Source organism: Motacilla alba, chromosome 3, assembly GCF_015832195.1.
Source record: "Motacilla alba alba isolate MOTALB_02 chromosome 3, Motacilla_alba_V1.0_pri, whole genome shotgun sequence".
Classification (NCBI taxonomy): domain Eukaryota; kingdom Metazoa; phylum Chordata; class Aves; order Passeriformes; family Motacillidae; genus Motacilla; species Motacilla alba.
In genome coordinates this window covers 6391189-6406305 of record NC_052018.1, presented here as the reverse complement: position 1 = coordinate 6406305, position 15117 = coordinate 6391189, and the positions used below count along the sequence as shown (strand labels likewise).

General features: G+C 39.4%; 1 protein-coding gene across 2 annotated transcripts in view; it reads left to right on the top strand.

Annotated features, from left to right (window-relative positions):
• Positions 1–15117, top strand: part of RCAN2 (regulator of calcineurin 2) — an 83501-nt gene that overhangs the window by 33233 nt on the left and 35151 nt on the right. Inside the window, exon 1 of one of the 2 annotated variants that reach the window (XM_038132216.1) lies at positions 8011–8458. The exons of the other annotated variant lie outside the window; for it this stretch is intronic. Within the exon in view, the coding sequence (XP_037988144.1) occupies positions 8372–8458 (87 nt within the window). The 5' untranslated portion in view covers positions 8011–8371. Of the gene's footprint in view, positions 1–8010; positions 8459–15117 lie in introns of those variants that run through there. 2 annotated transcript variants of the gene reach the window in all.

Below are 15117 nucleotides of genomic sequence, written 5' to 3'. Positions count from 1 at the left end.
TTGTAATTTAAGTGACTAGAGAGAAAATTAAGTGATCTATAACTAGGTGATAAGCTTTTAATTGGAGTTGTATCCATAACTTCCGTGAATTGATTCATATAACCAGAATAGAACATTACTATGAAATTGTGTTAACAGAGTGCAAAAATAATTAGCAAATTGAAGTTAAATCACCAATAAATATTCTCAGATAATTTAATGAGCTTATTTGTGAAGAAGTACAAACAACTAAATATGCATTGCTTGGTGATGAGGTGAAGGCAGCTGTGATAAGGTTGTGAGCAAAAGTCAGAGCAGAATTACCTAGGGTACAAGTGGTCATGAATAGGAATGTAGAACTGAGTAGGAGGTAAAGTCACCGTGTACTAACAGATAATTTTAACTACCATTTCTGTTGAAGACTTCCCTCATTTGGATGTTTAAATCTATGTTGGACAAAGTGATAGGTGGACTGGGCTACAGAGTACAACTCCCATCAGATTATCAAGTCTGCATCTGTGTATCTGGACATGCACAAGTGAAAGGCAGTTGCTGTGGGACTGAAGTTACGGCTTCATAGAAGTTTTACTTTGCAGTTTCTGAGATCCAGTGATTATATGGGTTTTTGACCTTTGCAATTCAAATGTTTTAATACAGTTTAAAAGAAAAAAAAAGATTGAGCAGATCCATTAGGCTCTAGAAAGTATTGATTGATAAAGTGTGGCTGGGAGTGGAGGCAGCTAAAAGATCTTAAACATGGTCAACAATACCAGCACCGATGTGGACTGTTGCATGCTACTGGGTCTCAAAACCAAGCTCGTTGTACTGAGTATTGAATGTTCCTGGAAGACTTAGTTACCTGGAGGAACTGCAGGCGTGGTTTAGGAATCAGTGCTAGGTCCCAAATGTGTGTAGCCACTTAATGTGAAATCTACAGAAAATTAACCAGCATATTCCCAAAGTTAAGTTCATAAGCTTGGTTTGCTTAGGTGTGAGGCGACGGGAAGATTACAAGAAGCTATGGGAGATTAAAAAAGTAGAGGATGAGAAAGTCTTGTTTCCAAGAAAATAAGAAACTTCCCAGAACTTCACAGAAACAGTTATTTCTGATTTCTCCAGTTTTGACAGGGACTTCTGATTGAAGCTGAATTACTTAAAGTAAAATAAACAAAAAAAAATCCCAAAACCAACCAAACAAACAACCTACAAACAAACTCTATCCTAAAGTAACAGCTGAACATGCTTAGGTTAGTTAGACCCAATATTTGGGTTCTCCCCCTTCTGCCTTCAGCTTTCCTAAACCTTTTTTCCTTGTCTATTTTCCTATCAAAAGTAGAATGAGTTGGAATTTTTGTATGGAAATGTTCTGCTACTGGAAGATGCTTTGGTTTGGGGAATATCATGCATCTGGGCTCATTGTTTGAAGCTCCATGTTTCAGAAGGGAGCTCTCTGTTTAAATATAGATCACTTGCTTGGAAATAAGATCAATTTTCTGTCACTCACTTGTACTTTAATGTATTTGCTATTTAATTACTGTCAATTTAATATTGACAATGGAGTGTCAAGCTCTTTTATATTAGAGAGTGGACCAACATTATAGAATAACTAAATGGTTTGGAACTGTTTTAAATACCTTCTGAAACCACACTGATATATCATATATGACATGCCTGTATAGGAACTAGTTCTGCTTCAATTTTTAAATTGTTTTATTTTTGTTGATGTCTCTTTAGAGCTGTATCATACTTCATAAAAATATGGAGATACTGAATTAACTGAGAGTTCAAAACATAGGAACAGAACTGGTTCTGGCCCTTTCCTGGGCTGGGTCAATGGAAGACTGTTTCTTGAGTTCTAGTTAGGAAAATAACTGTGTGTTTTAGGGAGAGGAGAAATCTGATCTGTCTTCAAATAAGATACAAGCTCTGAAATCGCCCATCAGGATCTCCTTTGTTTGTGAAATCAATGAAATCAGTCTTGTAAGGAGAAACCAGGATAAATCTATTTTATAAATACATTACAAGTGCACTAATATATTAGAATTACTCAGATTTCTTTTTTTTTCCTTGGTCATCATGTTCTAGTCTAGGGAAAAAAACCCTTCCTTAACAGTATTCTTATTTCACTTTAGAGCCATTGGAATCTTTATATCTGACTTGTAGGTCTCATTGTACTAATCTCCATCTGTCTTTCAAACATAAATAAAACACTAATAGCAGAGGATTTATCAAAATAGACAATAGTGTTACTTGCAATGAAGACAAGAAGTAATATTTGTATATGGCAAATTTTAAGTATCAACACCTTTTTTTTTTGTCTGCAGTTTAATCTGGGGATTAATAGAAGACGCTATTTGTTTTAAAGTGTTGCAGTAAAATAAATCCCATCCTATAGTATCAGGATAAAATAGCAATTACGTAAGAAATCTATTATTCATTGCTTCATTATTTGCTGTCTGACTGCATGCTGTTTGACAGTGGGCTTTTTTCTCTCTCTCCTTTTTTTTTTTTCCCCTTTGAACTGGGCTGCCTTTGCTGGCTTGGCAGTAAAGACTGTTTTCTCTCAGCACAGCTATTAAATCTCTCACCTGCGTGTCCTGTGCAGAGCTGCAGTTGAGAGATAAGGTTGGTTTCTCTCACAGCAGTGAGCATTGGTATTCCAGGCTCTTCTTTCAAGGGCATTTTGCTGTGATGAAGCGTCTGAAATGACAAGGAAAACATACAGGCATGTTAAATACCCTTGCTAGTCTGAGACAAGTAAAGGTAAATGGAAATGATTTTAAAATACATTTTGAAGCTGTTAACAGAGCTTGTGGATAACTGCAAATCACAGTTCTAGGCAGGAGCATTACAGACCAATTCCAGCTGGCATCATCCATTAAATAACAAATAGTAATGGAGAGTCCTTGTCCTGCCCAAATTACACTTAAAATCTAAATAAAACACAAAGCTCTGAGCCGTTCTGAATGTGTGTTCCTGCATGCTCTTCATCCAGGGTCACGAAGGTAGTTCTTGTGAAGAATTGAATCCATTTCTTCAGTGTCTTATTCCTGTGATGGTCCCTGAGCACCTCCATCTTCCCACTGGGAACTGAGGGAGGTGTTTGGGATTTCAGTTTCCTGCAGCTGTCAGAGCACTGACCTGGCATCCTCTGCGTGTGTGAATCTCGTACAGAATCCTTATGGGACCTGGTTTTAATTCTGTTTCTAAGTATTGCAAGAATAAACATATTTAAGAACTTCACCTGTTTTGTAGTCTTTGGTCATTTTTACTTTTATAAAATTAAAGACAGCATAAAAAATCTGTTTTACATGTGCTCATTAATATTGGATGCATTGACAGAGCAGGTATCACCATTCCTGTCTTGCTGTTGGAGAAATCGAGGAACAGTGATAACTTTGTGAGTAGGATTCAGTTATAGATTAGCACTTAAATTACAGCATCAGTTTATACATATGTACATACGTGCTAGATGCTTATATTTCTGTTGTAGTTGATGCAAATCTCATTAGCAGTCAGAGGCTGGAGAGAAATTCAGTCCATCCTAAACTACACAGCTAGTGATTGACCAGCAAAATCCCACTCTAATAGGCCGTGGAGTACATTGAACAGGGAGTGTGTTGAACAGTTGCCCAAATAATAAGTGCTTATTTAAATATCTTAAAGAACCTCTTGGGGCTGATGGTTCAGAGGAGGGGCATCTTCCAGAGGTCCTGGATCATGTCTGTCAAACCTGTATGTGTGTCTTGGATATCTTAGGTATCTCCCATTGCATTAGCTATCCATGCTGGAGCCATGAAATTAATTCCCAAATCTGTTGCTTATACTGGCAACGTGTATACCAGCATGTGGGGATCTATGTTTAGTTCTCTTAATTTGAAACCTATGCAATTTATCAATGATCCTGTATAGCTAGGCTGCAAATAAATTCAGCTTACACTGCAGGGTTATGGTCTTCTTCTGTTGCCAGGGATTCACGTGTGTGTGTGTGTGTGTGTTATGTATTCTGTAGGTGGTCATGGGTTAGCCAGATGAATCAAGGATGTCTTGACTCCTGAACTGCAGCAGTTTATTTTACCAGTGAGGTTTGCAATTTGGGACCATAACAGTTGTTTTCTATGTGGATCTGGCACAGAAAAGGGTTTGTAACCATTCTGAGTTGACAGAAGACACACGCACAGATTTCCACCCCCTCACACCTCCCTGAATTTACTTGGAAGTGAAGGACTATGAATGGTAGAGCCACGTTAAAATAATTGAGCAGCTCTGACTCACAGTTGCAGCTTGTGTGTAGCTAAATGAGACAGCAGAGTGATGCTGCCTGACTGACACAGTTGTTTATGCAGTCACTGAAGTATTCTCCCACCATGTGCAGGCCTTTGAGTTATTTGGTATTATCTTTATTAAAGAGGGAGAAATCCTTCATAATGCTGATGAGTTGTTTTATTTTCTTGGTGCCCTCAGATTCCGAGACCTAGAAGCATGACTAACAGAAAATTATTGCTTACAGAAAAGCAAAATATCACTTAAAATACAGAAAAGCTATCTTTCATGAAAGCAAAGTCAGCCAAGGCATTTTCTAAAATCAGAAGTCTCTGCATGTAAGAGGAACTTACTGATTTAGGATTATTCTAAATTTATTGAACTTTTATTGTCTGGGTAAAATTCTGTGTCTTTAAAAATCTTCGTAGGAATTATTATTTATTATGAGAAGTGGTGAATTGGAGTCACTTTTTTTGCCACAACTGATGCCAATTTAAGATTTGTAGAAACTTTAGCTTGGGGGTCAGACTCATCATGAGAAAATCAGTGGGTTTGTACCAGTTGGCTCACTCAGTGTTCTTTATTCACTGCAAATTATAGTTAAATATTCTATTTAAAATATACATTTCCAAGAAGTTTGATGGCTGTTCAGTTTGCTGGTGTGTTCCTCTGGCTGGATTTGTCTGGTTGTCTGGTGCTTCCATTGTTTTGGGGGTAATTGACCTTAGCACAAGCCAATGCTTATGGTGTTAAAAAAAAAAAATTCTTTCTGTGGGTGAGCTGAACCCTTCCCAGTCTTCAGTGTTCGATTTTCTTTATGTCCTTGTGAAACACCTTTTTGGAGGAGCTGACTTTGCTCTTGAAGAATGTTTGTGGTTGGCCTTTTTTATCTTCTGCTGCAGACAAAGAAATTGGAAGAACGATCTTCTTTTTCTGTTTTGTTTTTTTTTTTTTTCAGGGCTGTCTCTTACATATCTAAATTTTTATGTGGTTTTGAAAGTATTTATAATTTCCAATCCCATTAAAAATGAGATTATATTTGTAAAAGTATGTTCCTACTGACAGGTCTGTGCATGGCTTAAATGCTGTTTACTTGTGTAGTAGGCTGAACAAGATCGATAGAGATGCACATCATTAAAAGCACTTCAATCAGCCATAATGTGAATCCATTCCCAGTGTTCCATTCAGCCCTCAATGGGTCATTGATGGAGGCCTCCTTTTTATTTTTCTGGATTTGTACATTGACCTAGTAAGGTTTGCACCTGCAAGCAGAGCTGCTACAGAAATAACTCCTCTAGTACCAGGGAGAACAAGCACGAGCTTCTTCCATAGAGCAGAAAAGTCAGGATCTGAATTTAGCTGCTGGGTTTGGTTACCACGTGGCTGATGTTACTGTGAGGTCCAGAGCCAGTGGAGTTGCCCTAAGGCTAAATCAGTAGTAGTTTGCTTGTAAAAGGAGGGTCAAGATTTTGCAGCAGTTGTTTTAACGACTTCAGAGTTGAGCTTGAAAATCCTAAATTTGTGGTGCAGACTACAAGGAATTGTGGAGTGCCCTGAAAAAAAGCCATTCACAGAGGAATGTGTTTTGATTTCAAATGAGAAGTGAGCGATAACAAATAGAATATGACATATATTGAAAGATATTAGCTGCTGGGGTACTCAAAAGCTTTGTTGAGTTCTGGTAGGTAATCTTTGTTTTCAAGAGGCAAAACCAACTAGGTTATCTTTGTAAAGAGCTCACTAAAATACCATAGTGAGCTAGAGTAATTTTTAAGGGGAAAAATTAGGTTATCCTTTGGAATAGGCAAGAAAAAGCAAGAAATGAAAGTAATTGTGATCTCAGTAAGGTTTCCTTATTCAGATGAAGTGGAAAAATTGCAGTGATTCTCTTTTGAAAGGAGATGAGCGGTGGAAGTGCAGGAATAATCATGAAGTGGAACAGGTCAGTTTGCACATCAGGTGCCAGTTTTCATGAGAAGATGAAGGCTATTGAAATTGGTAGGTGACAGTTTTTAAAGAAGAAGAAAGGAAAAAAAAATAATTCCAGAACTATCCAGTGTAGCTCTGTAATGTAAGATCATTTTTCCATCACTGCTGTGGAACCACACTCAGGCCAGGCATCGTCCTCACTCTGGATGCCTCTATGGACCTCAGAGACCATCATCATCTGATTCTTGATCTTTTCCTTTCCCAAATGCTAGTTTTGTTTTCATCCAGTTGGTCCATCACTGTTAAAACTTTCATAAGACTCAGACACATGACTCATCTTTGCTTTCAGTGTTTCCTTCCAGCTCTTTGGTAGCACTTACTGGCTTCTCACTTTCTTGATGCCATGATTTTTCCCTTGCTGTCTGTCTACAACTTCAGTCAGGCCTTTATGGCTTTTTTCTCTGTTAGCACATACATATTATATTCAAATATACAAATAGAAGGTCCTCTAAACACTCACAAAAATGTTAGCTTCAAATTCTTTCTAAAAAGTGTTTTCCTGTGGTTTTGAAAAATCTTGACAGTGATTAAGTGACCAGTGCACAAAGGAATTGATAATCGTGACAATATTGATTCATTTTCTGCTGCCCTATCCATTTCTGTTGGTCCGTATAGTCTGGGTTTGAAAAATATTTAGTGCTGGGATAGGATTTTGTCCTGGCTGGGGATCTTAACTTGTGATTACTGCTGGGGAAGTTGCTAAAAATGCAAGTTGAAAAGTGGGAAAATTATTTAATAGAACTTGAAAAAGAATGCTCTAATAAGAGACATTGGCTCATCTGTCTCAGCATCTAATGTCACTGCTCGTTCACAGTAAAGAATTTGCTCCTAACACCTAGTGTTAGATAATTAGGAGTTTATCTGTGAGTGGAGGGCAGCAGAGCAGTCTCTTATATTGAGCCATAGTCTACTCCTAGGTTCATACCAGTAGTTAAATATTTAATTCTCCTTATTAATCTGACTATCCATAAATGCCAGTTATAGACCTACAGCAATTAATAGTAATTTATGGATCACAAGAATAAAATGGTAGAGGGAAAATAATGGTGGCAGTCTGGGATAAAGATCACTTCAGAAGTCCCAGACATGTAGATATTTTATTTCTTTCATTAAAAAAAAATTATAAAACTTGCAAAGAATAAACAGATCACTGAGTCAGCAGGGGCAAAGCAACTTCACTTCTACTTGTTTCTTTTGTTGAATGCAGTTCTCTTTGTGAAGGGTTAACCCTTAGGATGGATGGTGTAAAGTTTGCCTAGTATGAAGTCCTAATTTCAAGGAAATTTTCATGTTCTGTTCTTTGAAGGGGTATTGACTTCCAAATCACACACAGACATGCCTCTGATCTTCCTGGGGATGAGTCACAGTGCAACGTGGATGCGAAGCACTGGCATCAAATTTGCAGTGTGTTGATCACTTCTGGTGACAGGACAAGATGTTCTCTAATCCTGTGTGTGAGGTTGTAGAGTGTGCTTTATTAAAAAAGACGACTTAGAGCTATTAAAACCAGGGTGCTGAGATTTTGTTGATTTGAGGGTTTTTTTATTCGCTGCCGTAGATTTTCAAGTATAGTAAAGTAACAAATGTTACCTTGAGATTAGCGGCTTTAAATGCTGGGTTAATTTACACACAGAGTGGAGCTTTCAGTGTCAGGCGATCTTTTTTTTTTTTTTTTTTTTTTTTTTTTTTTTTTTTTTTTGCCACCGTAAGCACTCAGCTGAAACAACAGCTATGACTCAGTTGACAGTGAACGCTGCTTGAATTGATTTAGTCCGAGTTCAGATTTAGCACATAATCATGTTCAATTTGATCCACTGTGCAGCCTAGAGATAAAAGGGTTGAAAAAATAGATTTAGCTTATGTCAGTCTTTGTGGTGATGTCATTGCCATGAGAGATGGAATAGCGCTGTTACTATGCTGTGCCTGCTCAGTTGGTGGGTGTACGGGGGACAGGCAACCAGCAACTCACTTTAAGTGCACAGAGCTCGTGTTGGAGGCTTGCAGGCATTGCCAGCGCTGAAACTGAATCTTGGACTGTTCAATTGCAGTACTGAAGATTTTTTTTTTTATTATTCTTTTGTTGTTTTCTTGCATCGTTTGTGACTCTGAGCTTGCCTAACTCTGTGTACAAAGGCGGGGGATGCCAGCCCGTAGCATGGACTGTGATGTTTCCACTCTGGTTGCCTGTGGGGTTGATGTGGAGGTTTTTGCCAGCCAAGAGGTTAAGGTATGCGCCTGCAATCCTTTTGTTGCTTCTTAGAAAAGCCTTTGGGAGCAGTAGGCATTTGTACGTAGCAATTGACAATAAGGGGGCAGATGAGATTCTGCTGCGGTCATAAAAGAAACGCAGTTTAAAAAATCTGTTAATTAGGGGAGAGAAATCTGGGAAAGGAAATGTGTCTGCTTTTTACTGTGTTTTGATAAGCTGAAAGAATAGCCTGGTGTTTACTCTTTAATGATGTAAGAAATGGGTTATATAACTGACATCTGTGCATATGCATGTTTCATATTCATAAAAAATCTTTCATTGTTAATTTTGTCAAGTTATTTTTAGTCCAGTGTCACTTTTTAGATCAGCCTTGCCATAAATGTTATTTATTGATGTTGATAACCTTCAGATATCTTTACTCAGTCAAACAGTAGCTGTTTCTTTCCTTCACATTCAAATCAAATATGCAAACATAAATTTTTTGTGAAGGGCTAAAAGTTTTAGTAAGTATCTTTGTGCATCTGCAGAGTAACAGAACACAAAAAGTTATGCATCTTGAATATCATATGCATACCTGAAAAACAATGCTTAAATCTAAGGCTTGATATTCAGGGCTCATAGTCTCTTAATTAGACAACTGCTGTAGAAAAGTCATTGTGTGTAATTGCTTACTGTTGAAATCAATTATCTTTTTCACTTATTCTCATATTACTGCAGGAAAATCACTGCAAATTAAGTTTGAAAGAGGAATTCTAAATATGCTTTTCACAGATCATCTGAAAGAGCTCATAGATGTAATACAGTGATATTCAGCAGTTTATAAAGGACAAAGGTACAGACAAAATTAGTTTCTAATCTGATGGTTCTTAGTATTGAAAGACTGGAACAGGGTAAAAAGGATTTACAAATTGGAGGTCAGATTTTGAAACTCTGCTCTGTTTGGTTCTGAGTCAAACACTGAAACCACTGGAAATAAAACTACTTTGATTTGCAAGAGGCTCTGAAGATTGTTATTTGCCTGTTAGTCTGTTAATGTGTGAGATCATTTATACTTTATACAGATGCTTTGTGTTGGCATCAAGAGATTCTTCTTAATTTAAGAAGCTTTTTCTTAACAGTTTAATTGTGAATTTAGAGAGGAAAAAGTGAATAATTCGGAGGAATGATTCAGGTGAGGAGTCTTGCCTGCGTTGGGACATGTTTCTTGTATTATTTTGAAGTAGTAAAATGTTTATCTGCTAATTATTTTTTCTTTTATTTTTCTCTTTTTTTGTCACTTGAGAGCATTTTCTTTTAACATGTAGGGTTTACACCTGCATTGATATGATCTTGTACCTGGGTCTTTTTGTGTCTGGCCCATGTTTGATGTAAGACCATGCAAGAAATTAAAGTAGTAGTGAGCTTATTGTATCCTCATGCTACTCATATGTCAGTAGCAATGCAAAAGCAAAATTTTGACTAACATAAATCAGCAGAAAGCATTCCAGTGACTTGGGTAAGATTTAGATTAGCCTGATTTAAGCTGCAGCATCTATAAAGAGTGTGGCCAGGAGTATGAGATAAGAGAACAAAAGGGTTACAGAGACATTACAGGAATTGTAACCTTTTTGTGTTACTTGGACTTTCTGTACCTTGTTTGCTTTGGTTGAAATTGCCCTGTTCTGCTTTTTTCTCCCCCCTTGTTAGAATTAAAATGTTGATTGCGAGGACTTTGGGTATATTTACAGTGGGGACTGCACTGCAGACTGCACTGCAGCTGAGAAACGCAAAGTCTACTTGGAAGTTGGCTGGCTTGGAGGCTGTGAGCAGCGTGTGCTCCATGACCCACAGCTCACTGCAGCTCCTTTCCATTGGGTTGTCCCCAAATTCTGTTGTGGAGGCTGTGGCCAGCTCTGTGTTCATCCCTGGGCTCCCCATGCAGCAGCCTGCAGTGTAGGCATCCTCTTTGTGAAAGTTTCACTGCTGCTGATAATTTAAAGCTGGAGATACCTACTGCTCTTTGCAAAGGGTTCACTTCAAAGTGAGGCTTTTGGTGCCAGTGTGGTCACAGCATAGAAAAGTTTATGTTGACTTTGGTAGGATGAGAAACAGATTTAGGCTTAAGAAGGAAGGAGGTGGTTGCTGAGAAGAGACGTGTATGGAAGTCAAAGAGCAAAAGCAAATGCAGAATTCCTGTTTTCTTCACCTACCTTGTGAGTACCCCTCTGCCCAGCCCTTTTGTGGGTCAGCCTGAAGGCACAGGTAGCATTGACAACTGAAGTCCAGGCTATTGTCACTTCTCCAGTAGAAGGTTTTTTTGCAGGGAATCTTCTCCCTGTGTGAAGGGAATGTTCCCTCAGTGGTAGAACAGATACTGAAGATCTTAGAATAAGTGTGGTGCTTGGTGAGATTTGCTAAAATGAGCTGTTAGTCCTGTAGAATACTTCTCTGATGTCAGTAAGGGTTGTGTTCAAGGTTTAGGATATGCTTACAGCTTATCTTACTTTTATTTCAGTTTAGGTTTAGAACTGAACTGAGGCTTGGAAGAAGGATGCTGGTGTTACTGAGCCGTTGTTCTCCCATGAGGTTTGGGAGAAGGATGCTGGCAACATGGAGCCGTTGCTCTGCACTTTGCAACACATGTTGCCCACAGCTGCAGGCTGGGAGTCTGAGGAGCCTGCCAGGACTGCAGTAGCAGGGCTTGGAGTGTTGTGGCTCTGGAGCAGCAGTTCCTATGGCAGGTGGCAATGGGGACTCCTGGAAGTTGACACTTCTCAAGAGCATTGGTCCCTCAGACCTGCAGAATTCTTATACAAAGCTGGCTTTGGGTGCAGGACTTGGAGCAGAGTGAGCTCTCAAGCTTATTGCTGCTTATCCACCTCTGGAGACCTTATTCTGTAGCCATTGTGCTTTTAGCATCTGGCAGTCAGGCTTGGAAACACTCTGTTTCCATTTGGCCTCTGGAGCAGGGGAGCAGTTATCTAGTACTGAAGGCAAAGCTTTTTGGTTGCTGCATTTGGAGCTGCTCATCCTTTCGATGAACAGAGGCTTTTATGGGTACCTTGGCAGTGCAGCTGGCCCCCAGCACTGACGCCATGGGTTTGGCACCCACGAACCCATCCAACCAGCCCTTCACTTCTGATCAGCTGCTGCTTTGACTTGTCTTTTCTAATCCAGAAATTGGGTCAGGCTAATCAACATGCTATGTCGATGAGGAACTAGAAGAGTTGAGAAGGCAACCAGAGAAATCAAGAAGTGCAGTTCTGCTTTGAAGTTCACCTGGATAATTAAGATTCTTTCAGTGTCTCTAGATGATAATTTCATGTAATGATCTTTGTTACATAAGCAATTAGTTAATGACTATCTTGTTTATTTCTAATAGAGGAATCCCGGACATCGCTGAAAGAGTGGAAGAAAATTTAAGCTTGTATTTCTTACTCTAAGCAATGTGTTTTATATGATTAATTCTACATATTCTCTCCTCATTTTTGTTCACACAGACCGTTCCATTCAGAAACAAGGTAGAACTGAGGCAACTTGGCATTACTGTGAGAGAGAAGAAACACTAATGATCCAGATGGATCACATCCTGAAGACAGTAATGTAATGTGGATGGGACCATTATCGTAACACAGGGAAAAAAAAAAACAATGTGTACATGAGCCAGGCAGCAAAGGGCAAAAGTAGAAATAATTTCACTGTTTGGACTGCTGCTTTGGGGGATTAATCCCCATTGGAACAGGATCTCTGTCAATCTGTAAACTCATTACTCAGTTCAGATGCTCCAGTGAGCACCCTGCTAATGGGAATTGTTTGGAATGGCTGGGTTGGAGGTTCAGTCATTGTCCTGCAGCTGCCTGTCAGAGGCTTAGCAGTCTAAACTTCTGAGGTCTTGAGGGCAGAAGCATGCTAGATGCTTGTGGTTTTTGCTCTCCACTTCAATTCTCCACTTGTCTAAGTGGCTCATTCACAAAGATGTTCTGAGGTTTAAAGTTTAAGTGCTCTAAGGCCAGAGTCAAGTGAAGAAAACTGGAGAAAGGGGAAGAAGTGTAACTGCCCCTCTGGATGGTGCCAGCTGTCCAGTGGCAGGAAGCATGACTTGCTGGGAGAGTTTCTGGGTTTCTGTCTGTACATCCTTCTCCTTAGCCATGTGAGCTTGATCCGTGGGAAGAGTCTGTTGCACAGTCATAAGACTTCACAGACAGGCTATAAGGAGGGAACCAAACAACAGCATGACTGCCAAAAATACCCTGATGGCTCGAAAGGCCTGCTCTGTACCTTCTCTTGGCATTTTCTGCAGTTGGTAGTTTTTTCTAATTGCAAATGAGGTTGAGTCTGTGAAACCTGCACAATCCAAGAGTTCTGGAGAAATACACTTGCATGGCTTTTGATCTCTGCTTACTGTCTGTGTTGATCTGGAGCAAGTAATGGAGAGGAGCTTTCCAGATGCTGTAGTGCTGTTTCCAGGACACTGACCCTGCTCTTGTCTTCAGGGTCAGCCCAGAGAGATTGTGACAGCAAAGCTGGAGTTTCTGCAGCCAGTGCTGCTGCACACTGAGGTGCTCCCAGTTCCAGTCACAGGTTGGGCTTTGTCTCTGTCCTTCTAATATACCCTTATGGGAAGGCAGCTGCACTCTTTAGGGAAGTTCCCAAAGAAATGATAGACTGTTAAGACTTCTAAAGATCATAATATGCTCTTTAGGCTGATCTTCACTTATTTGAACTTGCTTTTCTCTTTCCTCAGAAGAAGAGGGTGCTGCTATTTCACCAGAGGTTGGTGGAAGCTGCAGGTGTTGAAACACCTCTGAATATGGCAAAGCTTCTGCTTCTCCTTCTTCATCCTTTTAATGCTAACAGGGAACAGCAAAGCAAGTCAGAGGGCTTTGTATTTTCTCTGATCCTCCTTTCTGTTGGAAGTCACATGAAGATATTTCCCTTTCATAAGGATAGCTAGACAATGAGTAATTTGTCAAATGGAAATAAATAACAGCTAGCATGTGTTGGTAGAAGGTGCAGAATTAATCCGAGGCAGGTAATAAGGTAAGATGGAGCTTATAATTCTACTGACAAATGGCCCAGCCTGTGTGAGGAGCACTAAAGAGATGGTGATTTTCTTAACCAGATTTGAAGAATGAATCAGTGCAGCTGTGGATTGATGTACCTGTAATATGGATACATGTGTGATACTGATTTTTCATTAAATAATTACTTAAATTATTAAAATTTTAGAATAAAATTTAAATTCTCAGAAGAATGTAAAGATATAAAGTACCCAAATTCTTTCTCTTCTTCTAAAAAAAAGATTATCAAGGCCACATTATTTTCAGGTCTGTAGTGATCCAGTCTCATTTTCCTCTAAAGGTGCTGTAAATGTGCACTCTTCTGTCTCAAATTTTACTGATGCTGTTTGCTGCTGCTTAGCATGACTAAGATTTGATACTGAGCAGCATTGCAGATTCTGAGGCAGAGGTCTGCACCAAACTTTTACGTATCTTTAGTAACTTTTTAGTAATTTATAGTAATTTTTTTGCTCAACCTTTTATGTATCTTTAGCAATTTTTTAGTCATTTATAGAATTTTTTTTCATAGACTAATGTACATGCTTTGTGGTTGGAGAGGTCTTCCTTTAATATTTTCTAGGGATGATTTTACCAGAGGCCTTAAATAATCTACTCAGTTTTGATCATTCAAGTGCTAAACAGCCTGTTTGCTTTGGAAGATGCTGCCTAATCATATGCTAGAGTGCAAACAACCGTGACAGTGTGGTCTTGAGCAGAGAATTCTTCCTTGGCAAAAAGGCACTGAGGAAATTGTACCACAGTTTGTGAAACACTTGGCTAACACACAGGCTGCCAAGGACCAGGAACCGGCCAAGCAAAGCCTCCAGTCAGTGGCCACTTGCTGGAAGACTGTGTGTTTTCCATGCACATATTTATAGTGGCACTAGCATTGTGTGCATGAGCCTTTCCTGAAGATTTCCCCCTCTAATATGATTTTCAGTAAGCAACTTCTCCTTCTAAAGGCCAACAGAATTAAAATTTCCCGCAGGGGAGACTTCTCCCCTTTCTTTTCCTTATTGGCAATGCCTCTAAAAAGCATGTGCAGCTCTGGAGTTTGGCTCCAGCCTGTGTGTTTTCCGTCTAGGATTCTGGTTGATTTCTGCTTTGTCCATGTCCATTCCTGGAAGCACAGACTGCCTTCTCACAACATCAGTGTCCTTGTGATGCCTTTAACTGTCCCCACATGGAATTTCTGTCGGTGCTGAATCAAGGAGAAGCCTTTGGTTGTAGCAGTTGTGATGGAGCAAACAGCTCCGCTGCCCTTGCAGGGTGGGAAAAGAGCTGGATGGGTTTGTGTAGAGCTGGATACTGCAGCAGCATCTCCTTGGCACCTTCTCTTCTGTACACCTGGAGCTGCTGGAAAACCTCAGTGATGTTGTAGGTGAAATGTTCCAAGTGTTCTCATTTGCACATGGAAAACTTAAGGAACCAGGAAGTAAGTTCTCTGATTAGGAAACTGAATTTGGCATGCAGAGCTGGTGTAATTAATAATTCTTGTTTTTATTAATCATGTTCTGTAGATGTTCAGTCTCAAATGTCGTTGAGCTCTAGGCATTTGCCATAGACCAAGGAGCTTTGCTGAGTTAGTAGCTGATTTTGGTTGGTTTTTGGTGGGGGTTTTTGTGGTGTGTTTTTGTT